Source organism: Microtus pennsylvanicus, chromosome 8, assembly GCF_037038515.1.
Source record: "Microtus pennsylvanicus isolate mMicPen1 chromosome 8, mMicPen1.hap1, whole genome shotgun sequence".
Classification (NCBI taxonomy): domain Eukaryota; kingdom Metazoa; phylum Chordata; class Mammalia; order Rodentia; family Cricetidae; genus Microtus; species Microtus pennsylvanicus.
The window spans coordinates 104,910,879-104,934,376 of record NC_134586.1 but is presented as its reverse complement, the minus strand read 5'-3'; the positions used below and the strand labels follow the sequence as shown (position 1 = coordinate 104,934,376).

The following is a 23,498-nucleotide window of genomic DNA, read 5'->3' as shown; positions in this document are numbered from 1 at the left end:
TGTGGTGTTATTCCAGCTTGAGTTTAGGAAAATCTATGTGTGCTATCAACAGCAGACCTGGAAAAGTGGGGCTAAGACCTTGGGAGCCCAGAAATGATGCATCTACACTAGAGATGGGACACTAGATTGTTTGCACTGTTAGAAGCTGAGTTTGCCTTGATGTCGTTATCACTATGCCCTGGTTCTTTCCTCTCTCTTCCTGTATTCCTGCAGGCCAGAAGAGGGCACCAGACCCTATTACAGATGGTTGTGAGCCACCACGTGGTTGCTGGGAATTGAACTCAGGACCTTTGGAAGAGCAGGCAATGCTCTTAACCACTGAGCCATCTCTCCAGGCCCCTGGCATGTCCTTCTTGAGTCTCCTGTCTTGACTTCCCTCAGTGATTGACTGTAACCTGCAGTCCATATAAACACTTTCCTGCCCAAGCAACATTTGATCATGTTTTAGCACAGCAACAGACAGCAAATAAGGGTACAAATGAAACGAATTATTCATCATGAGTCCTGTGTTGTTGTTTGCTGAAGAATAGGACAAAGAACCCAGCTGTGTACTTTCTCATACTGGCCTCTAGTGCAACAACAGGAGATGTGCTCAGTTTCCTAACAAGTTTTAAGGAGTATTAACTAGAGGCCTGCTGAGATGGCTCAGCGGTTAAAGGCACTTGCTATGCAAGCTGCTGGTATGTTAAGCTAGAAAGAGAAAACCTGCTCCCTGCTCCCACAAGTTGTCACTGACCTTCACAAGAGCACTGTGGCATGCTTGTTCACCCCCATGCATACACAACGAAAATTAAGGCATAAAAACATTGTAAGTAATGTCTACCAAACTAGATTCATCAGCTAGAGAAAATATTCAGGATTAACCAGATAACATTTATCTGAAGCCTGTGAAATTATTGCAAAGCTTCTAAGGGAGAAGAGGTGTTGTTCTTGTGCTTTTGTTGTTGTTCCTAGGGTTTTAAACTTTGGATATAGTTGTCATCAACTGTCTGAGAACTCTCCCACATTCTTCACAGCTATGAGGGGAAGGACTCACTGTAGATCTCAGTCCCCAGATACCAGGTGACTGTTTTGTCCAACATTTCTAAAAGCACACACATTCTAAGGACAGTTGCTGTTGAGTCCCTGGTGGGTAGTAGACAATCAGATTTTGTGGTGAGAGTAGTTAGGAAGATGAGATGCCGAAAGAGAAACTAACAAAATTATCTGCACAGAGCTCGTGCTGTCCTGATGTTTCTTTCCCAGAAAGCTCCCGTTTACTTGTAGCTTTGTGTTTGGGGAATCTCAGTCTGTGTGAGCAGTGCAGTGTGATGATCGAGACAACATGAACACTTGTGGAACACAGTGTCATGTCAACTTCTTATTAATCCTGTGTGCATCTCCAGGACCATGGGGCTGACTGTCCTGGAAATATATGTGTGTGCTTTTAGGAGCCTGTGACCTTTGAGGATGTGACCGTGAAGTTCACCCGGGAGGAGTGGGCTCTGCTGGATCCATCCCAGAAGAAGCTGTACAAAGATGTGATGCGGGAAACCTTGAGGAACCTGGCTTCTATAGGTACCTGAGCATTGCCTTTTCTAGTCCACCACAGGACGAGTGTTTCTAGTTTATCCGTGCTGATGTATGAATTGGATTGTGGGAAGGGGGTGGGGTGAATATGTCAGATGGGATCACTTATACCTTCAATTTAGCTGTTGTCTAATTTTTTCTGTTATTAATTCTTTTTTGTCTTCTTGTTTCTTTTTCATTTTTTTTATTTAATTTATTTTTTATTAAAGATTTCTGCCTTCTCCCCACCACCGCCTCCCATTTCCCTCCCCCTCCCCCGATTAAGTCCCCCTCCCTCATCAGCTCGAAGAGCAATCAAAGTTCCTGCCCTGTGGGAAGTCCAAGGACCACCCACCTCCATCCAGGTCTAGTAAGGTGAGCATCCAAACTGCCGAGGCTCCCACGAAGCCAGTACATGCAGTAGGATCGAAAACCCATTGCCTTTGTTCTTGAGTTCTCAGTAGTCCTCATTGTCCGCTATGTTCAGCAAGTCCGGTTTTATCCCATGCTTTTTCAGACCCAGGCCAGCTGGCCTTAGTGGGTTCCCGATAGAACATCCCCATTGTCTCAGTGTGTGGGTGCACCCCTCGCGGTCCTGAGTTCCTGGCTCGTGCTCTCTCTCCTTCTGCTCCTGATTTGGACCTTGAGATTTCAGTCCGGTGCTCCAATGTGGGTCTCTGTCTCTGTCTCCTTTCATTGCCTGATGAAAGCAGTGTGCAGTGTGGTGGTTTCTCAGGAAATTCGGGATCAACCTACCCCTGGACCCAGCAATACCACTCTTGGGAATATACCCAAGAGAGGCCCTATCATACAACAAAAGTATATGTTCAACTATGTTCATAGCAGCATTGTTTGTAATAGCCAGAACCTGGAAACAACCTAGATGCCCTTCAATGGAAGAATGGATGAAGAAAGTATGGAATATATACATATTAGAGTACTACTCAGCAGTAAAAAACAAGGACTTCTTGAATTTTGCATACAAATGGATGGAAATAGAAAACACTATCCTGAGTGAGGGAAGCCAGACCCAAAAAGAGGAACATGGGATGTACTCACTCATATTTGGTTTCTAGCCATAAATAAAGGCCATTGAACCTAAAATTCGCGATCCTAGAGAAGCTAAATAAGAAGGTGAATCCAAAGACAAACATATAGGCATCCTTCTGTTATTAATTCTTAACAATTTCTCTCGTTCTACATTTTAGGAAACAAGTTGGAAAACCAGAATATTGTAAATGAGTATAAAAATCTCTGCAGGAAATTAAGGTAATTTGTTTCCCAAGCCACATTTTATAGTTCTGTTGTGCTAGGACAATTTACGAAGAAGTAAAAGATGTATTTGATATCCAGCCTCAAACTCTTTCGTCTCAGGAATTTTTTTCCTAAAATTAAAATGTGCTAAGTCTCAGCAATAGTCCATTGCAAACATTCTAATTTTGAGAACTAGAATATGATGATGTCACGTGTGATGTGCTGTCATAGCTCATATATACAAACCTTATGCCATACCCAGTGTCTTAGTTTGATTTTGTATTACTGGGATGAAGGCTGAGCCAAAGCAATTTAAAGTGAAAAGGGTTAACTTTACCTTGCAGTTTGAAGTCCATGATCAAGGGAAGTCAGGGCATGAACTCAAGCAGAAACCTCAAGGCATGAACTGAAGCAGAGGCCATGGAGGAATACTACTTACTGCCTTGCTCCTCATGGCTTGCTCAGTTTGTTTTCTTATAAACTTTATGACAAGCTGCGTGGGAATGGTACCGCTCACAGAGAGCTAAACACTTCCACATTGATTATCAAACAAGAAAAGCTCCGTAGGCTTGCTTATAGGTCAATATGATGGGGACATTTTCTCAACTGAAGTCCTCTATGATGACTCTCGGTTTTGTCAAGTTCAAAAATACCAGGATTGGAATAAAGGCACTTGGATTGCCACTGCCCAGGTAGAAAGAAAAGTCTAGCTTATTTGGTAAATTACCACCACCACCTCCGCCGCCGCCGCCGCCGCCGCCGCCGCCGCCACCACCACCACCACCACCACCACCACCACCACCAATGCTGGTGAATATGAGTGGTCAATAAATTCTGACTGCAACCTGCCTGGCAGAACTGAGGATATTCTAAAGACTCTGAACAATGGACACCCCCCCCCACCCCCTATGGAGTTTTCTTAGGAATCTCACGTTGAAAGAAGGACAAGGTGCCAATCAGAGGGAGGAGCTTGTCTCTCAGAAAGGGATTTCACACCTTTCTAACACTTGTCAGACCCCCTGCCAGGAAGAGACTGAAGGGCCGCACTGGTGGGTGAGCAGAGGGCGGGACCTCACCTTGAGCTGCACTGCAGGACCTGCATTGCTTATTCATGACCTTGGTCCTCTTTAAACTTTCCCACTTCAGGGCCCTGAAGACAGACTTAGGGGCCTCCCTAGACCTCTCTGTCCCTCTTCTAACGTGCATTTACGAAATTAATCTTTTTCCTCTTTTCACTAATAACTTGGCTCTTTTTCTTGGCTTACTGAGAACAGGTGAGCGGGCCTGACTTGGAGCCTAGGTTGGGAACGCCAAGTTCAAGAACACAAACATGTCTGTTTGTTGTTCATATACCAGCCTCAAGACTCCTGGGGTTACTGTTACATAAATAATGGTACAGGATAAGCAGAAAGGGAGCCGAGGAGCGATTCTTTGGGAGAGTTATACATCAAGTCACAGGCAACCAGGCTGAAGTCCTGAAGGGAGAAACAACCTTCAGCTCTGGTGGACAAACCAACAAAACAAAACCAAACAGCAACCAAAGACTAAAGCCGGAAGGGAGGACAAAACTAGGAGTCCACGAAGGCTGGTTTCCCCACTTTAAAAAGTGCTGCTCCTTGAATGGATAAAAGTCTCAGGCCGTGAGGAACTGAGTCAGGCTGTGTCCTAGACATAAAGAACTGTGTAGCCCGATCCCATTCATTCCGCTTCGCCTACAGAAGCAGTACGCCTGCGTATACTCTGCTCCCCGTCAAACCACAAAAAAATGAGCTTAACTTCCCGGTGGCTACCTACGTATAAATACGTGTTCCCCAGACCCTCTAAAGTGCACTCAATCTTCCTGGAAAAGTTAAGGTGTCTCGCTGTTCCGCTAAAGTGGTCTCAGTCCGTTGTAATCACGTTTGGCTGCTTCTCTGCTTCATTTATTTTTACATTCGGACTTACAGGTCCTCTGGATAGCTGCGCCCTGAGACACTGTATGGGGTGCGGGGAAGTTTTAGGGAGAGAGACCAGTGACCTAACAGATACCACCCACGCACATTGCACTCCCTCACCTCGGCTCATGAGCTCCGGTTCGACTCCTAAGGCTGACCACTCATGACCCTCTATGGTGTCCGTAGGCTGCGGCCGCTAAGCTAACTGAGCTCTCAGGAAAGGACAGGACCGCTGCTTTGCCTGCTGGTCCAGCTCCACCATGCGGGATCTGGGCAGCGTGGCACAGCAGAGCCAGATGAGACTCATTTGCGTGCAAGAGGTCATGTACCTGAGACAGCAGCTGCCTCCTCCGCATACCTGGGACGCGTTAGCACGCACCATTTCCAGCCTTGAGTGTTCTGGTGTCCTTCTGAGGCTCTGGAAGTCAGTGAGGGCGACCTGGATACCCATGTCTGGGATCTAGGATCTATTTCCAAAGAACACAAACGTGCCTAATGTCGGGGGGCAGGAAGGGGATTCAGGAAGGAAAGTAACCAACCTGATAGCCACGGATAGCCTCACCTATGGAGCAAACTCCTCGTTGGGTAGTCCACGCATTCAAATAAGACCGTGATAGGCCAGCAAACCCTAGGCCTGCCTCCTGGAGCTCGAGGGACAAGAGAAACAACTTTTACTAAGCAAGATAGAGATCATATTACAGACTCTAGGCCTCTCCAGATCCCTGAATTCTGCTGTCACCCATGTCTGAGCCCCATGGAGGGCTAGTACAGGGTGCTGAAGAAAGCTTGAGGGCGTGAAGGCAACTGTAGACCTTGGGGTTGGGTGGAAAACTCCTTTCAGAACTAGAATCAGCCGCTGCATCTGCCTTTTTGCTCCGTGGCTCTTGTGGTCTCCCTCAAAGGCCAAGCACCTTCCAGGAGGACCACAGGGCTAAATAGGCATCTTAGAGACTTTGCTGAGCATGCGTTGAAGGCCTGGGCCCTGCCCACGACCCCACCACACCTGCATTAAAAATAAGACAAGAAAAAAAACTAAAAACGAAATACTTTAGACAAATATTTATTTTTAATTACGTCTACACGCACGTGTCTGTGTGGGTATGAGCAAGGGAGAGCAGTGTCCCCAGAGGGTATTGGATGAAATCGTGTTTGCCATCCAGATTGCTTTAAAAAGCCTATACCTTTCCAAAACAGGCAAGGAGATAACCAAGTCAAACTGCAGCAGTGTCTGATGGTCGAGTGCCCACTGGTGGCTAAATAAACCTGAAGCTGCACTTGGGCATTTCTACTACCAAAAACTAATAAAATATGTGTAATAGAGTGGAACAAAAGGTTACTATATTCATATATCTTCTTAAGTAGACTAGACAATAATATAGGGGGGAAAGTGTTTGCTTAAAATGAAGTAATGGGAAAATATTTTTTGCTGTGTATTTTTTAATGAGGACATATACTTCCTGTCAAAATACTACTTCAAAATGTGATTATAGAATAAGACAGGAGCATTGTAAGCGAATGTGAAGTTATTCTGGGCTACAATAAAAATTAAGCTAGCAGCTATTACCTAGCTATTGCCTACTTCAAAGAAGCCAAGAGGGGATAGGAAGACGATGGCTCAATGGTTAGGAGCATAGGCTGCTCTTTAGAGGATCTAGGTTTAATTCCCAGCACCCCAACAGGGAGGCTCAAAACTATCTATAAGTCCAGTTCCAGGGGGCCCAGTGCCTCATCAGGCATCAGGTACACATATGCAGGACAGACACGGATGCAGGCAAAAACACTACTCATGATTTTTTAAAAGTTAGAAAGGGAAGAAGGATGATGAGACAAATAGACAAGACAGACAGACACACACACACATACACACACACACACACACACAGAGGTGGGGGGAGGGAGACAAAGAGTTTGGGGAAACATAATACAACTACCTATAGCTTGCCTGGTAAGTTGCTACCCACTCCAAGTTTAAAATATAGTCCCGGAGATTTCTTTTGGGTTGAATGGTTAAATTCTATGATTAACAAGATACAATTTCCAAAAGGGGAACCCAGTTTTCCTGGGAATACCAGAAACTCAAAATATAGTCCAGACAGTTCTGGAAGCTTGGGATCCTTCTTACTAGCTTCCCAAGTAGGACTACATGCTTGTCCCACCACACCTAATAGTGACATTCATAGTGGATTTCAGCCCACCCTGCATGGCCACCTGAGACAGCACTCAGACTCAGTGGGTGAGATTGTCACATTAAAATCAAGTATCTCCTTTAATGGAACTTATTTCCCAAACCTTGCTATTTCTTAAATTTTGAGTTGAACCAAGAAATATTCCCACAAGCTTTCCAATGCCAGGAGTTCTCTCAATACATTCTTTCAAACACTACCAAAATGATAAAGGAGACCTCACAAATTCTGTACTTTAGGCTACCCTCAGTGAGTTCTTTCATTTCTACAAAAGGATACTGAAAGACTTGTAAGATTCCCTATGTCTTAGTCACTCTTCTATTGCTGTGAAGAGACATCATGACAAAGGCAACTCTTATAAGACAAACCATTTAATTGGGGGCTTGCTTACAGTTTCAGAGACTTAGTCCATTATTATCATGTCTGGGACATGGTACTTGAGCAGTAGCTGAAGCTACATCCTGACCCATAGGTGCAGAGGAAGAGTGAGTGGATCTGGCACTGGCTTTTGAAAGCTCAGAGTCCACCTACAGTGTCACACTTCCTCTAGAAAGTTCACATCTGCTCCAACAAGGCTACATCTAATTCTTGCCCACAGTGCCAATCCCTGGGACTTGAGCATTCAAATATATAAACATGTCTGGAACATTCTTATTCAAGCTACCACATTATACATGAAGGGTTTCTCTCCAAAATGACTACTACAATGTCTTTTGAGGGCCCCTTAAGAACTAAAGGCTGTCTACATTGTGTGCATAAGGTTTTTTTTTCCAGTGTGAGCTATTTTGGATGTTTTCCATAATGAAAAGAACAAAAAAGACGTTATCACGTTCCTTGCAGCTTTTCTCCAGTATTTGAAGGGAACTTCTAGAACTAAAGCCACATCGATTCAAAAGAATAGCTTCTCTAGAAACTGCTGGGCATTTTCCCACACTGATAGCATGAGCTGTTTCCCGTCGTTTGATTTCTGTGAGAGCTAAGCAAGAGACGAATTCCTCGGGTTATTTACAAGAATCTTTATTGGTTCTGCCATGAATTGGTGCGTGTCTTCGCAGATGAGTTGCACTGGAAAAGCCCCTACCACACGTCTCACACTGATAGGGTCTCTCGCTGCTGTGGACTCGTTCATGAACTCGAACCTCAAAGAAGCGCCGGAAAGCTTTCCCACACTGCTTGCACACATAGGGCTTTTCCTCACTGTGCATTATTTTGTGTTTTCGAAGAGAACTGTCAGAACTGAAACCTTTCCCACACTGCAAACACACGAAGGGCTTCTCTCCAGAGTGATTCCTTTCATGGCTCTGAAGGGAAGACGAAGACGCTAAATCCTTCCCACACTGCTTACACTTGTAGGGGTTATCCCCAGCGTGCATTCTTTTATGGAACTGAAAGGAACTGTGATTATTGAAAGATTTCCCACATTGCTTGCATACATAGAGTCTCTCTCCAGTGTGAGTACTTCCATGTCTTTTAAGGTTACCAGAACTACCAAAGGTTTTCCCACAATGTTCACACACGTAGGGCTTCTGGCCAGTGTGAATTCTTTCATGTGTTTTTAGGGAACTGGAATAGGTAAAGCCCTTCCCACATTGTTTACAAACATAGGGATTCACACCACTGTGAGTTACTTTATGCTTCTGGAATTGATACCAAAATGTAAAGGAATTTCCACACTGCTTACACACATGAGATTTTTCCCGAGTGTGAGTTAGTTCATGTGATTTAAGGTAACGAGAAGCAGTGAAGGCTTTCCCACACTGCTGACAGACATACGGTTTTACACCAGTGTGAATCCTTCTATGTACTCGAAAGTAAGTAGAATCAAGGAAAGTTTTCCCACACTGATCACACACATAGGGTTTGTCACCACTGCGAATTCCCATACGTCTTCGAAGGCAAGCAGAACGAGGAAAAGTTCTCCCATAATGATTAGGCAGAAGAGGATTCTCACCCGTGCCGGTTGTCTGATGTCTTAAAAGGTTACCTAACCGAGCAAAGCCTTTCCCACACTGTTCACACATGTAGGGCTTCTTAACACTGTGAACCTTCTCATGACTTTGTAAAGGGTTGGGATGGGTGAGGCCTTTCCCACATTGCTTGTGAGCGTAAGATATTTTTGCATGGGCACGACCGTCATTCCTTTGACCAGATCGGAGACAAAGAAGGTCTTCTTTGCACTCCTTATTTTTAGAAGGTTTCCCTCCAGTGTGAGCACTTTTATGTGTCTGAAGGGACAGAGGAGAACTGGAGCTGCCTTCAAACCCCTTATGTTTATACAACTTCTGTCCATAGTCCTGGTCTTCGTGAGGTTTCTGTCCTTCCTGATGGTTCAGGGGCACACCTAGAGATGAACGGCCAATACTTTCTTCTCCACACACATGCTTTTTACGTGTGGCAAGTTCTGAACAAGATTTCAGGTTCACAGAGGGCTCTGGAATACAGCTGAGGATTTCTGGACACTGAAGACTTACTTTACAATCACGGAATTTCTCTACCACTTGACTGCTGCAAAACAGGTTAAGAGCGCATGACTAAGATCTTGTTTACTAATGACTGAAGGAAAGAAATGTTGGTTTCAACATGTTTGGGCTGCAATGCTTTCAAAGAGCACTTGAGGACAGCTATAACAAAAACAATGCTATTCATGAATGGTGGGGTATGTCTTCCTGAGAACATTAAATACTTACACAGCATTTCCATACAAATTTCAATCCAAATCTTATGCACGTTTTAGATGTGCAATGGTATCAGTCAAAATCATCTTTTTTTTTCTTTTTAAATACTTGCATGTGCATGAAATAAACTGACAATTAGCCATTCCCCATTTGGCTCCATGACTGGGGGATAAATCAATACAACATTAAGTTTGAACAATGTGTCCATTTATTGTGTTTGTGGATATGCATGTGTGCTACAGTACAAAAGAGAAGCTTGCAATATCTTTCAGGAGTACTGTTTCCTTCCATGTCGCTGAAGGAGGGTCTCTCTTAGAAGTATAGGGATTACAGATATGTGCCACTTTATATGTGTTCTGGCAATTGAACTCAGGCCATTGTGATTGCATGGACAGCCTTAATACTGGCTAGGCAAATCTTTTGGTCCCTCTGTATCCCATTTGAAATGCTGAAGTGTTCCCTGCTTAGTTTTCTGTCAACTTATCACAGTGTAGAATCTCAGCTGAGGAAATGTCTCCATTAGATGTCTTTAGGCAAATTTGTGGGGGCATTTTCGTGATCCATCAACATTGTGGGAGAGACTAGCCACTGCGGGTGGTATTGGCCCCGGGCACCAGGTGGTCCTGATTATATAAGAAACCAGGAAAAAAAAAAAGGAAAGGAAACAGTCCAGGAGTACAAGTGAGGAAGGAGTTTCCTCCATGGTCTCTGGGCCCCTGGCCTGCCCTGAGCTCCTGCTTTTACATCCCTTAATGACGGACTATGATCGGGACACATAAGCCAAATAAAGCCTTTGCTCTGTCTACATAGGAAAAGGTGGGGCCTCAGGTACAGTGGACACCTTAGCATACTGGTGATAGCAGAAGGATGGACAACCATTCAGGACTGCACGTGGTCTGACAGATGATCTATTTGTGCTGCCAGTAACGGAGGTGGGGAACTGGAGCTGGTGTTTCAGCTCCGGATGTGGCACACTGATTGTTATACTGCTGGAAATCGGTTTTGATTTGCCTTGATTTTGACTATGCCCTGGTTCTTGTTCTTTCCTCCTAGAGTAAAAAAGTATGTAGCTGATTAAAATTTTTGGATATTGTAGGGGCCCACAGTTTGGTAGCCTTCAACTTTTGTAAGAAACACTGAATTTTTAAGGAGAACTTGGACTTAAACTGTTGACATTTATTAAGACTGTTTTTTATGTTTTAAATTGTGATGTCAATATTACCATGACATCTTGTGGACAAACAGAAAGGACAGGTTAGGATTTAATACTGAGGTCTCTGTGTGTAATGAAGACAAGGAGTCAATTTTGCTGATGTGGGATTCCTCCTTATGCTATGAATGTGTTTTATTACCATTGGCTAATAAAGAAGCTGTTTTGGCCTATAGCAGGGCAGAATATAGCCAGGGTGGAAGAGATATAGAGAGCAAGCAGAGTATGAGAGGCTCCATGTGGCTGTTGAAGGAGACAGATGCCGGACCTTTACCAGTAAACCACAGCCTCGTGCTGATACACGGATTAATAGAAATGGTTAATTTAAGATGTAAGAGTTCGTTAATAAGAAGCCTGAGCTAATAGGCCAAACAGCATTTTAACTAATATAGTTTCTCTGTGATTATTTGGGTCTGGGCAGCCAGGAAATGAACACACAGTCTCCAGCTACATTTTGCTGGTTAGTATTTTGTCAACTTGACAAAACCTAGGGAACTTTAGTTGAGAAAATGCCCCCATCGAACTGGCCTGTAAGCAAGCCGTGGAGCATTTTCTGGATTGATGATCAATGTGAAGGTATGTAGTTCACTGTGGGCAATGCCACTCCTGGAAAGGGGGTCAGGAAGTGTATGAGAAAACAAACTGAGCAAGCCACAGGGTGCAAGACAGTGAGCAGCATTCCCCCACAGCCTCTGACTTCAGGCTATGCCCTGCTTGACTTTATGCCCTGATATCCCTAGATCATGGACTTCAAACTGCAAGGTAAAACTCACCATTTCCACTCCAAGTTGCTTTGGTTCATAGTCTTTATCCCAGCAATACAAAACCAAACTGAGATACTGTGGATGGCATCAAGTATATGAACTATGACAGCACATTACACGTGACGTCATCATATTCTAGTTTGCGATGGACTATTGCTGATACTTAACACATTTTAATTTTTGGAAAAAATTTCCTGAGACAAAATTAGTTTGATGCTGGATATCAAATACATCTTTTACTTCTTCATAAAATGTCCTAGCACAACAGAACTATAAAATGTGGCTTGGGAAACAAATTACCTTAATTTTCTGCAGAGATTTTCATACTCGTTTACAACCTTCTGGTTTACCAACTTGTTTCCTAAAATGCAGAACGAGAGAAATCGTTAAGAAATATTAATAACAGAAAGAATTAGACAACAGCTAAATTGAAGGTATAAGTGATCCCATCTGACATATTCACCCCACCCCCTTCCCACAATCCAATTCATACATCAGCACGGATAAACTAGAAACGCTCGTCCTGTGGTGGACTAGAAAAGGCAATGCTCAGGTACCTATAGAAGCCAGGTTCCTCAAGGTTTCCCGCATCACATCTTTGTAGAGCTTCTTCTGGGATGGATCCAGCAGAGCCCACTCCTCCCGGGTGAACTTCACGGTCACATCCTCAAAGGTCACAGGCTCCTAAAAGCACACACATATATTTCCAGGACAGTCAGCCCCATGGTCCTGGAGATGCACACAGGATTAATAAGAAGTTGACATGACACTGTGTTCCACAAGTGTTCATGTTGTCTCGATCATCACACTGCACTGCTCACACAGACTGAGATTCCCCAAACACAAAGCTACAAGCAAACGGGAGCTTTCTGGGAAAGAAACATCAGGACAGCACGAGCTCTGTGCAGATAATTTTGTTAGTTTCTCTTTCGGCATCTCATCTTCCTAACTACTCTCACCACAAAATCTGATTGTCTACTACCCACCAGGGACTCAACAGCAACTGTCCTTGGAATGTGTGTGCTTGTTAGGCTGTGGTGGCACACACCTTTAATACCAGCACTTGGGAAGCAGGGGCAGGTGGATCTCTGAGTTTGATGCCAGCCTGATCCACAGAGGGAGTTCCAGGACATCCAGGGCTATACAGAGAAACCCTGCCACTAAATAAAGAAATAAATAAATAAAATATTAATAAATGATGGATTTAAAAAAAAGTGTGTGCTTTGAAATGCTGGACAAAACAATTCTCCCAGTGAATGGGAAGTGAGATCTAGAATGATCCCTTCCTCCATAGCTGTGAAGAATTAGGGAGATTTCTCAAATAGTAGATGGCAACTGTACCCCAAGTTAAAAACGACACCATCTTCTCCCTAAGAGTCTAGCAACTCTTTCACGGGATTTTTCACGGGATTATCAGAGGGATACAATTTGTTTAAAACCCAGCATCCTCTCTAGATGAAAAGGAAATATCACTTGATTTGGTGGACAGTATCTGTGCATCTTTCTAAATCCTTGACTTAGTGTGCTGTGCTTGGAGAGCGTGAGAGGGGCTAGCGTGAGCACGGTGAGCGTGAGCACGGTGAGCACGGTGAGCGTGAGCACGGTGAGCACGGTGAGCACGGTGAGCACAGTGAGCGTGAGCACGGTGAGCACGGTGGGCACGGTGAGCGTGAGCACAGTGAACACGGTGAGCGTGAGCACGGTGGGCACGGCGAGCGTGAGCACGGTGAGCACGGTGAGCGTGAGCACGGTGAGCATGAGCACGGTGAGCACGGTGAGCGCGAGCACGGTGAGCACGGTGAGCACGGTGAGCACGGTGAGCGCGAGCACGGTGAGCACGGTGAGCGCGAGCACGGTGAGCACGGTGAGCGCGAGCACGGTGGGCTCGGTGAGCGTGAGCACGGTGAGCACGGTGGGCACGGTGAGCGTGAGCACGGGGAGCACGGTGAGCACGGTGAGCGTGAGCACGGTGAGCACGGCGAACGTGAGCATGGTGAGCACGGTGAGCACGGTGAGCACGGTGAGCACGGTGGGCACGGTGAACACGGCAAGCGTGAGCACGGTGAGCACGGCGAGCGCGAGCACGGGGAGCACGGTGAGCACGGTGAGCACGGTGGGCACGGTGAACACGGCAAGCGTGAGCACGGTGAGCACGGCGAGCGCGAGCACGGTGAGCACGGTGAGCGTGAGCACGGTGGGCACGGTGAGCACGGTGAGCACGGTGAGCACGGTGAGCACGGCACGGTGAGCGTGAGCACGGTGGGCACGGTGAGCGTGAGCACGGGGAGCACGGTGAGCACGGTGAGCACGGTGAGCACGGTGAGCACGGTGGGCACGGTGAGCACGGTGAGCACGGCGAGCACGGCGAGCGTGAGCACGGTGAGCACGGTGAGCACGGTGAGCGCGAGCACGGGGAGCACGGTGAGCACGGTGAGCACGGCGAGCACGGTGGGCACGGTGAGCACGGCGAGCGCGAGCACGGTGAGCACGGCGAGCGCGAGCACGGTGAGCACGGCGAGCGCGAGCACGGTGAGCACGGCGAGCGCGAGCACGGTGAGCACGGTGAGCGTGAGCACGGGGAGCACGGCGAGCACGGTGAGCACGGTGGGCACGGCGAGCGCGAGCACGGTGGGCACGGTGAGCGCGAGCACGGTGAGCACGGTGAGCACGGTGAACACGGCGAGCGTGAGCACGGTGAGCGCGAGCACGGTGAGCACGGTGAGCACGGCGAGCATGGCGAGCACGGTGAGCGTGAGCACGGGGAGCACGGTGAGCACGGCAAGCGCGAGCACGGTGAGCACGGCGAGCGTGAGCATGGTGAGCACGGTGAGCGCGAGCACACCACAGTGCTCTAGTGAAGATCAGCAACAACTTGTGGGACTTGGTTCTCTCTTCCTATCTCAGCAAGGGTTCTAGAGATTGACTTCTGCCCATCAGGGTTGCATAGCAAGTGCCTTTCCCTGCTGAGCCGTCTCAGCAGGCCTCTAGTTAATACTTCTTCTTACAACTTGTTAGGAACCTAAAATCATGGTCTGTCTTTGCACTAAACTAAAAGCCAGGATTACAAAGTATATAGCTGGGTTCTTTGGTTCATCCTTAGTTAAACACCCAATAGCCCCCTGACAAGTAATTCATTTATTAGTGTCTTATTTTACTGTTTGTTACTGTATCACCATGACCAAATGCAACTTGTGCAGGAAAGCGATTATATGGATTACAGTTCACAATCGATCATTGAGAAAAGCCAAGGCAGAAGGCTCAAGGAAGGAACGTGAAGACAAGAACTGTGGCAGAGAGCAGAGATGAACATTGCTCACTGGCTTGCTGTGCTATCCTCTCTGTCCAAATCAGGCCCCCATGACCTGGGATGGCAACACCCACATTGGAGTGGGCCCTCCTATATCAATTAACAACCAAGGAAATGCCCTGACGACATGTGCACAGGCCAAATTGATGGAACTAATTCCTCAACTGAGATTCCTATTTTCTCGGGTGTACCAGTTTGCCAACCAATTGGGCCATCTCACTAGCCCATGACTCCATTTTTATTTGAGAATCTGATGGATAACAAAACAAGGAAACATGGCACATCTTCTTAGAGTTCTAATTCATCAACATGGCAACACATCATCTCTAAAATTTCTGGAACACATATTAAAGCAAAATACTCAGCCAAGCAGTGGTGGTTCACGCCTTTAATCCCAGCCCTTGGCAGGCAGGGGCATTTGGATCTCTGTGAGTTTGAGGCCAGCCTGGTCTACAAGGTGAATTCCAGGACAGCCAAGGCTGTTAACACTGAGAATCCCCATCTTGAAAAACAAACAAAGAAGGGAATAAAATACATATGATTAAGTTTACTATAATTATATATATATATGTTTATTATATATGTCATCTCCTAATTACCCAGAGTCCATATTACTAAATGCTTATGATATCAGTCAATGTGCTGATTAAGAAAAAGCTACAACAGGAGGAGCTGAATATAACCACTATTATGTTTTTAAAAAACATAACAATCGTTGCAATGCAAAAAAGTGGCAAGGGGCTGGTGAGAGGCTCCGTGGTTAAGAGCACAGGCTACCCTTCCAGTGGATCTGCATCCTTTCCCAGCACTCACAGCACCTAACGCCATTTCCAATGCCCTCTCCTGGCTCCAAGACGGTTGGAAAAACCATGTGCCGCAAACACATTTATACAGGTAAAGCACCCACAGAGAAAACAAAATATTTTAAAGCGTTTTTAAAATTTCTGTTTTTCAGGTACAAAAGAGGACAAATAGGAGCTGGAGGGAGAACCCAATGGATAAGAAGCCATGCTGCTCTACCAAAGGACCCGTGATCAATTCCTACACCCGTATTAGGTAACTCACCACTGCCTAAAACTCCAGCTCTAGAGGAATAAAATGCCTGTTCCTCTCTGGGACACCACACTCATCTGCACATGCTCACACAAAGATACAAATATATATGTCATTAAAAATTAAAATAAATTGCTGGGTGTAGTAGCAAATACCTTTAAACCCAGCAATAGGGAGACAGTGGCAGGCAGAGCTTTGTGAGTTCAAGGCAAGACTAGTCTACAAAGTGAGTTACAGGATAGCCAAGGCCATTACAGAGAAACCCTGTCTTGAAAAACCACACACACACACGCATACACACTAACAAACAAACAAACAGACAAAAATAAATCTTGAAAAAAACAACAATAATACTTCAGCGATGGGAAACATGGCTTACTGGGTGAAAGAGCTTGGTGCTTTTCTAACAGACAAGATTGGTTTCCCAGCACCAACTCTAATGATAGGCATCCAACAAGACCTTCTTCTGGCCTCCTTGGGTTCCCATACACATGCGCAGACAGACATGTAGACAGGCACACACACACACACGACAAACATATACACAAATAAAAATAAATCTTAATTTTTCATACAAAATATTTTGACCATATTCTTTTTCCCTCCCCACTCCCTCTACCATCTCCACTTTCCTATCCCTCCAGTTTTAAATCTGTCTCTCTCTCTTTTAAATAAAAGGAGAAAAACTATCAAGACAAAACAAAACAATAAAAATCACATGGAGAACATGGACTCAAATGCCTCCTTCTCAAGGCTCAGAGATCTATGCAGAAGAGGAGGCAGAAAAATACTTTTTCTAAGAGCCAAGGGTAGTGAGTGACTCCAAGGGACCGACATCCTCCAAACACAACAGGGCTGAGCACGTAAGAACTCAGAGAGACTGACAGCATGCGACCAAGTCAGGAGAGATCACGGCGTGGGGAAGAAGTGGGCGCGATGCTCCAGTCCTAACCAGGCAGCTAGCAGAGGGAAAGCTGCCTATTTCCAACGGAGCGACTCTGGGTCGAAGAACAACAGGGCATCCCCCATGTTCAGGAATAGTGGACAGCCGTACAGTGAGTGAGAGACTCGGCCTTAAATTGAAGAACATTGTTACAAGAAGGAAAAAAAAAGAAGGATATTCCAACAGGATCACAGGAAGTGATTATAGACAAGGAATGAAGGTATCTCTAAAGTTGGATAATAAGTTACTCCCCTGAATGTGTCTGCTAACTCAGAGACCAGCAGGGAAAGAGAAACACAGGGGTTGTGCTTGCTTTCCTCTCAATGTTGTTGGGGAAAACAAAGGGCTTTGCGCCCTCAACAAAAGAGAAATCACTGTTCTAAGAGAGAGGTCTTTGGGCTGAAGATGGCTCAGTGATGAAGAGGGCTTGGTGCTCTTCTGCAGGACCCAGGTTCAAACACCAGAACCCCTACAGGTGCAATTCCATGTGTTATGATTTGCCTCACTGTGCCTTTAACGTGGGACAACAAACATTGCAAACACCCTAGTAATTTTGTTTTCACTCCCAACAGGGCTTGGAAATCCAAACTTTTAGCTTCAATAATAAACACTAAACTCAACAGAAGACAGACAATACTTAAGAAGATTTCTTTTTGTCCTCTTCATGCCAGTGACCGCTGACCAGCACCCACTCTGATCAAAGAGTTGCCCATTCCTCACTGTAACCCCAAAGACAGGATGACCTCAGAGAAAACTGCTGTCTGATCTAGCTGCTGACTGTGACACCCTCCCTTTCTCCTTCCTTCTGTTATTTAGCTCTGTTTTCTCCTCCCTAAGAGAGAACAGCCCTCTTCAGCCAAACTGTAGAGAAGCTTGCGGACCTACCACTGGGGCCTACTCCTTACTGCAGCTCTTCTTCCACGTGCTGCCATGGCCTAGCTCCATCACAAACTTGCTTTTTAAAACAAGACTTTGAAAGACTCCAAGGACAATGACAATTATGACAGAGGCCAAGTCCACTCACCCATCCCTTTTCAGTGAGTCTGGCAATGTCAGAAACACTAGGAAAGTTAGAGATTTAGTCCCAGTCCTGAGAATTCTGGGCCCAAGGGCACAGATCACAGAATTAGAGGAAACAGCCCTTGAATCTGAGACTCTCCTAGAGACAAGGAGGAAGTGGGCGGGGACTGCTCTTGGTTACTGCTATGCTGAACAACACCTTAGTGACAGAGCCTGCAATCTTGACCTGATTTGTGACACACAGAGTATCAGGGCCCAGAAAGAGGGACCTTACAGAAGAACTCTTGTTTACCTAAGCAAACACCACCATCTGCCAGCACGCCAAGAGACATTAACTATACCAGTAAGTAACAACACCGGAAAATATACCAAATCATACCAGAACTGCAGACACGGCCCCTTTTGAGCCACAACAGATGGAACCCCCTAACCTGAGACTGTAAAACACCAAAGTGTGGCAGGTGTGAGTCAGAACAGGGTCAGCTGTCAAAGGCCAGGAAACTTCTCAACTCCTTGCTAAACATGTTCCCCACCCCAACCTTGCTCCAGCAGTTTCTTCATGGCCAAACACTCAGCCCACTTCCAACTCCCCATCCCACAGCCTGCTGCCCACCCCCACCCCCCAACAGGCAATTGACACCTCCACACCTGCACTACTGAGAATTCTGGTCCCTCCAGACTTCCCCTTAGGCCTCCCTCAGCTCCCCACCTGGGACTTCAGCACAGACTCTGGTCCCTGCAGCCTCTTATCCATTTCCTAGCCTTTCTGTGACCTGAGCTGTCTGTCACTGTGTGAAATGCCAATGTGTGATCTGCTGGTTAGTGTTAGTGATTCAAACTGGGATAAAAGGGCAGGTGTGGCTGTGCACATCTTTCACCCCAGCACTTGGGAGGAAGAGCCAGGCAGGCAGCCCTGTGAGTTCAATGCCAGCCTCCTCTACCTACATAGGTGCAGGCCAGCCAGGGACACATAGTGAGCTGATGCTGTCTTAAAACAAAGAAACAGACAAACAACAACAACATATTTAGGACAAAAGGCCAAGCGTGGTGGCACATACCTTTTATGCCACTACTCTGGAGGCCAGGCTGGCGGATCTTTAAGTTCAAGTCAGTCTGGTTTCTATAGTGAGTTTCAGACCAGGCAAGACTACACTGTGAGACTCAGTCTCAAAACACAAACAAGTTAAAAGATTGGAATAAAAGAACTTGGATTGCCACTGCCTAGGTAGAAAGCAACGGCTAGCTTATTTGGTAAATTACCACCACCACCACCACCACCACCACCACCACCAATGCTGGTGAACATGAGTGGTCAATAAATTCTGACTGCAACCTGCCTGGCAGAACTGAGGATATTCTAAAGACCGTGAACAATGGACACCACCCCCAGCCCCCCCCCCCCCCCCCCCCCCCCCGCAACCCAAGGGAGTTTTCTCAGGAATCTCAAGTTGAAAGAAGGACAAGGTGCCAATCAGAGTGAGGAGCTTGTCTCTCAGAAAGGGATTTCACACCTTTCTAACACTTGTCAGACCCCCTGCCAGGAAGAGACTGAAGCCCAGCAATGATAGGTGAGCAGAGGGCGGGACCTCACCTTAACCTGCAGTGCAGGACTTGCTTTGCATGTGCAAGTCCTTGGTCCTCTTTAAACTTTCTTACTTCAGGGCCCTGAAGACAGACTTAAGGGCCTCCCTAGACCTCTCTGCTCCTCTCCTAATGTCCATATTGACTAGTCCTATGAAATTTGCTTTCCCAAAGCTTGTCATTTTGACAAAAGCCAACATTCCCTCGGGAACTTGAGAAAATAGTTCTCACCTGCTTAAACATGAAATCCTCATTATGGCTGGCAACAGGGACCTATGGCTTTTCCATTCACATATGCCTTTGGTGCCTCTTAGCATACCAACGTCTATGCTAGCCTCTAGGCTCCTTCTATTCTTACACACAGATACCAGTTATACCTTTAACAGCAGCCTATCCCAGGTCAGGGGCTCCCCTCCCTCCAGACACATCTTCCCTTACAACCCTGGAAATTTCCCCCCTTAGGTTCTCTATGTTTTCCTGCCTGGGCAATTTGTAATAAACATTTCCCTCCTTCCCCCACAGAGCAGCTATTCTGGTTTCTTTACTGCAACCGTTTTATTCACAAACACTGAACTTGTCTTTTTCTGCTTTTCGCTAATAACCTGGTTCTTTTTATTGGCTGGACCTGACTTGGGGCACAGGTTGGGGATGCCAAGTTCAAGAACACAAAGGAGCAGTTACAGGTTTGGCAGAAAGGGAGCCGAGGAGAGATTTTTTTGGGAATCTGCCACAGGCAGCCATGTTGAAGTCCTGATGGAAGAAACAACCGTTAGCTCTGGAGGAGTGAGAGAATTTACCTGCTCAAAAAGGTTTAGGGTGGGTGCAGCAATATTCAGTGTCCCCAGACCTAACAGAAGAACTGGCAGTGTGAAAGAGCAGTGCGGTTGACGAAGACTGGAGCCCAGGAGCAGGGTGTGGCGGTGCACCCCTTTACATCCAGCTTTGGGAAGCAGAGGCAGGTGGATGTCTGAGACCTAGGCCAGCCTAGACTACAGCACAGGTTCCAGGACAGCCAGGGCTACACATTGAAACTCTGTTTGGAGAAACCAACCAACCAACCAACCAATAACAAAGATTAGAGCTATAACTCTAAGCCATCCTGCATCTAGTCATTACAGACGGGAAGGCAAAATTCAAGAGTCTACAAAGGTTTGGTTTTCCCATTTTAAATGCAGCTGCTCTTTGGCCATGAGTAACTGAGTCAGGCTGCACTGGCCAATAGCCCCTAGCCATAAAGAATTGCTCAACCCTGGCTTGACCATTCCTCTTGTCCTGCAGATACAATATATCTTTGTTGAAAACAACTCCCTCTGCTCCCAGTCAAACCAGAAAGAAAAATATCTCTAACTCCCTGGTGGCTACCTTTGTGTATATACATGTCCCCCACATCCTCTCGGCAGCCTTTCTCAACCCTAGTCAGGACCCCCTAGGGGTCCAATGGTGCAGGGTTCCCCCTATCAGATATCCTGCATATCAGACATTTACCTTAGGAGTCATAACAGTAGCAAAATTACAGTAATGAAGTAGCAACGAAAATAGTTGTATGGTGTGTGTGTGGGAGGGGCGGTCACCACAACATGAGGAACGCTATTAAAGGGTTGCAGCCTTAGGAAGGTTGAAAACCACTGCTCTAAGGGCATTCAATCTTTGTTCCAGAAAGATTGGTCCCACTTGATGCTCAAAAAAAATCGGTCTCCGTCAGTTGAGATAAGAGTCTGCCTCCTTTTCCTTTTTCCTTTTCTTTTCTTTTTTCTTTACTTCGAGAGTCATTGATGCTCTGGGACACTGCATGTAGCGTGGCGAGATTTTAGGGGAAGGAGAAGGCAGCTACAAAACCAGTGTCCTAACCTTCATCATCTAAGCAACTCCACCCCCACCTACCCGCACCCGAGCCCCGGTCCAACTCCCAGGCTGGTTCCGCACAGCCTTCTGGCGACACTGCCCAGACTGCTGGAAAGGCTGCGGGCGTCCCACTGACCCGACACGCCGCAGCACGGAGCGCTCAGCAACGGACAGGACCACGGTTCTGCCTGTGGACCCAGCACCACCCAATCGGACCCGGAGCCAGAGGAGACTCAGCTGCAGACTCGGCTGCCTTGGAAGGCCGGTTCCCAAAGCAGCTTCCATATTCAGCATCCCTCGGCCCCATATCCAAGATTCGGGCCGAACGTACCATTTCCAGCCAAGGAGTGTCCTTGTATCCTCCTGCCGCTCCTGTTGTCAGTGAAGGCGACTCTGATTTCTAGCCCCAGGATCTAGGACATACTTGCTAAGAACACAAACATGCCTAATGTTCGGGGTTAAGGAAACAGACCTAGGTTAGGCAAATTCCCTCACCTAAGAAGCATACTCCTCATTGGACACTTCTGGCACTAAAGTAATAACCTTTATTCTGATAGGCCAGCAAGCTCAGACCCTGGAGCTCTAGTGACAGGAGACACAAGTTTTCCTAGGCGAAATAATGAGCAAATCACACACTCTAGGCCCTAGCTTTCTGTCCCTGTCGGGGGAAATAATTACTATTACTTAAGCATAATTTGTTCTGGTCTCCACTTGCTCGGAACAATTCCTACTTCTTCCCCCTCAGAGTGCTGTGACAGCAAGAGTTTAAAGAATTCCAGACTCCGTGACCATGGAGACAAGTCAAAGGGCCGCCTTGAATAGGCTGGTCCTGCTGCAGAAGGAGGGCGGGCCTCATTAAAGGAAATGCCCTGCCCCCATCACCTCACAACCCCACCACCAACCTGCCCAAGACTGCAGCAAGCCTTCCATCCATGGAATTTACAAAAACCGGCAATCTGGTTTACCTTTCACCCTGCGATTAACAGGGGAAAAGAAAGAGAACGGGGGGAGGGGGATCAGTTTCTGATTCTCTTGAAGCCCGACCTCCCCCTCCCTGCTCTACTGCAAAAATTGATTCTCAGCCCCTGCACGGTGTGTTCAGGTTTGGAGGTCTCAGTTTCTCAGACCAATAAATGTCTGCTCTCACTGAATGATAGTCAGGGTTCTTTAGTGTAACAGAACACACACATATGTATATGTTGTTGTTGGATTTTCTTTTACTCTAGTCCCACGTTGGAATGCCAACATGTTTGTTTTTTCAATCTTTTGAGGGCCCATCACCCAGCTCCCAAAAAAATTACACAGGGAGTCTTATTCTTTCTTATGAATGCCCAGCCTTATCTTGGCTCGTTTCTTGCCAGCTTTTCTTACATTACCCTATCCACCTTTTTTGCCTCTGGACTTTTTCCTTTTCTTACTTCTGAAATCTTACTTTCACTCTGGCTCTGGTTGGGTGGCAGGCCCCTTCTTTCCTTGCCCCTTGTTCTCTCTTGTTTGTTTTCCCAGATTTCTTCTTCTATTTATCCTCTCTGCCTGCCAGCCCCACCTGTCCTTTCTCCTGACTCACGATTGACTGTTCAGCTCTTTATTAGAACATCAGGAGTTTTAGACGGGCAAAGTAACACAGCGTCACAGAGTTAAACAAATGCAACATAAAGGAATGTAACACATTGTTTTAGAGTTAAACAAATAGTCCACAGCAATGTGTGTGTGCATATGTATATTAGGGGATTTATTAGAATCATTTATTGGCTGTGGTCTAGCTAATCCAATCCAACAGTGGCTAGCTATGAACAGAAAGTTCAAGAATCCGGTAGTTGCTTAGTACACAGGCTGAAAGTCTCAGCTGGTCTTCAGTAGATACTAGAATCCCAAGAGGCAGGCTCCAATGCCAGTGAAGGAATGGACTTGCTAGCAAGGCAAGAGAAAGCAGGCAAAGAAAGCAAAAGCTTCCTTCTCCCACGTCCTTATATGGGTTTCTAGCAGAAGCTCAACCTAGTTTAGATCTGGATTAAAGATCTGGACTAAAAGTGTGCCTTTTCTCAACTCAAAAAAAAAACAGATTATAGATGTGTTTTCCCACCCAAAAGATTAGATGTAGTCAAATGCTGTATAGATGTAGCCATCATATGCTGTGTCAAGGTCTAACTAAATCTATTTTTTTGTTTGTTTTCCTTTACTGAC

At 46.2% G+C, this 23,498-nt stretch overlaps 1 protein-coding gene across 2 annotated transcripts; it reads right to left on the bottom strand.

Moving 5' to 3' along the window:
• Positions 1-5,783: 5,783 nt before the first annotated feature.
• On the bottom strand, positions 5,784-21,827 carry LOC142856583 (uncharacterized). Of its 2 annotated transcripts, none has more exons than XM_075984207.1 (4): positions 21,646-21,827; positions 12,126-12,252; positions 11,869-11,929; positions 5,784-9,424 (listed from the first exon to the last, which is right to left on the bottom strand). In XM_075984207.1, exons 1-4 carry the CDS (start codon positions 21,646-21,648, stop codon positions 7,921-7,923), a joined length of 1,695 nt encoding a protein of 564 aa, XP_075840322.1. In that variant the 5' UTR covers positions 21,649-21,827; the 3' UTR covers positions 5,784-7,920. The 2 variants fall into 2 exon arrangements, with proteins under 2 accessions (XP_075840322.1, XP_075840323.1); XM_075984208.1 differs by having other exon boundaries at positions 12,126-12,297; positions 21,646-21,795.
• Positions 21,828-23,498: the final 1,671 nt, after the last annotated feature.

What these genes read in the sequence shown, in the direction of transcription:
- LOC142856583 (XM_075984207.1), bottom strand. An exon ending in GAGGAACCTGGCTTCTATAG is followed by an intron (nt 11,930 to 12,125) that starts GTACCTGAGCAT and finishes TCTGCATTTTAG; the next exon opens with GAAACAAGTTGGTAAACCAG. An exon ending in AATCTCTGCAGAAAATTAAG is followed by an intron (nt 9,425 to 11,868) that starts GTAATTTGTTTC and finishes CCTGTTTTGCAG; the next exon opens with CAGTCAAGTGGTAGAGAAAT.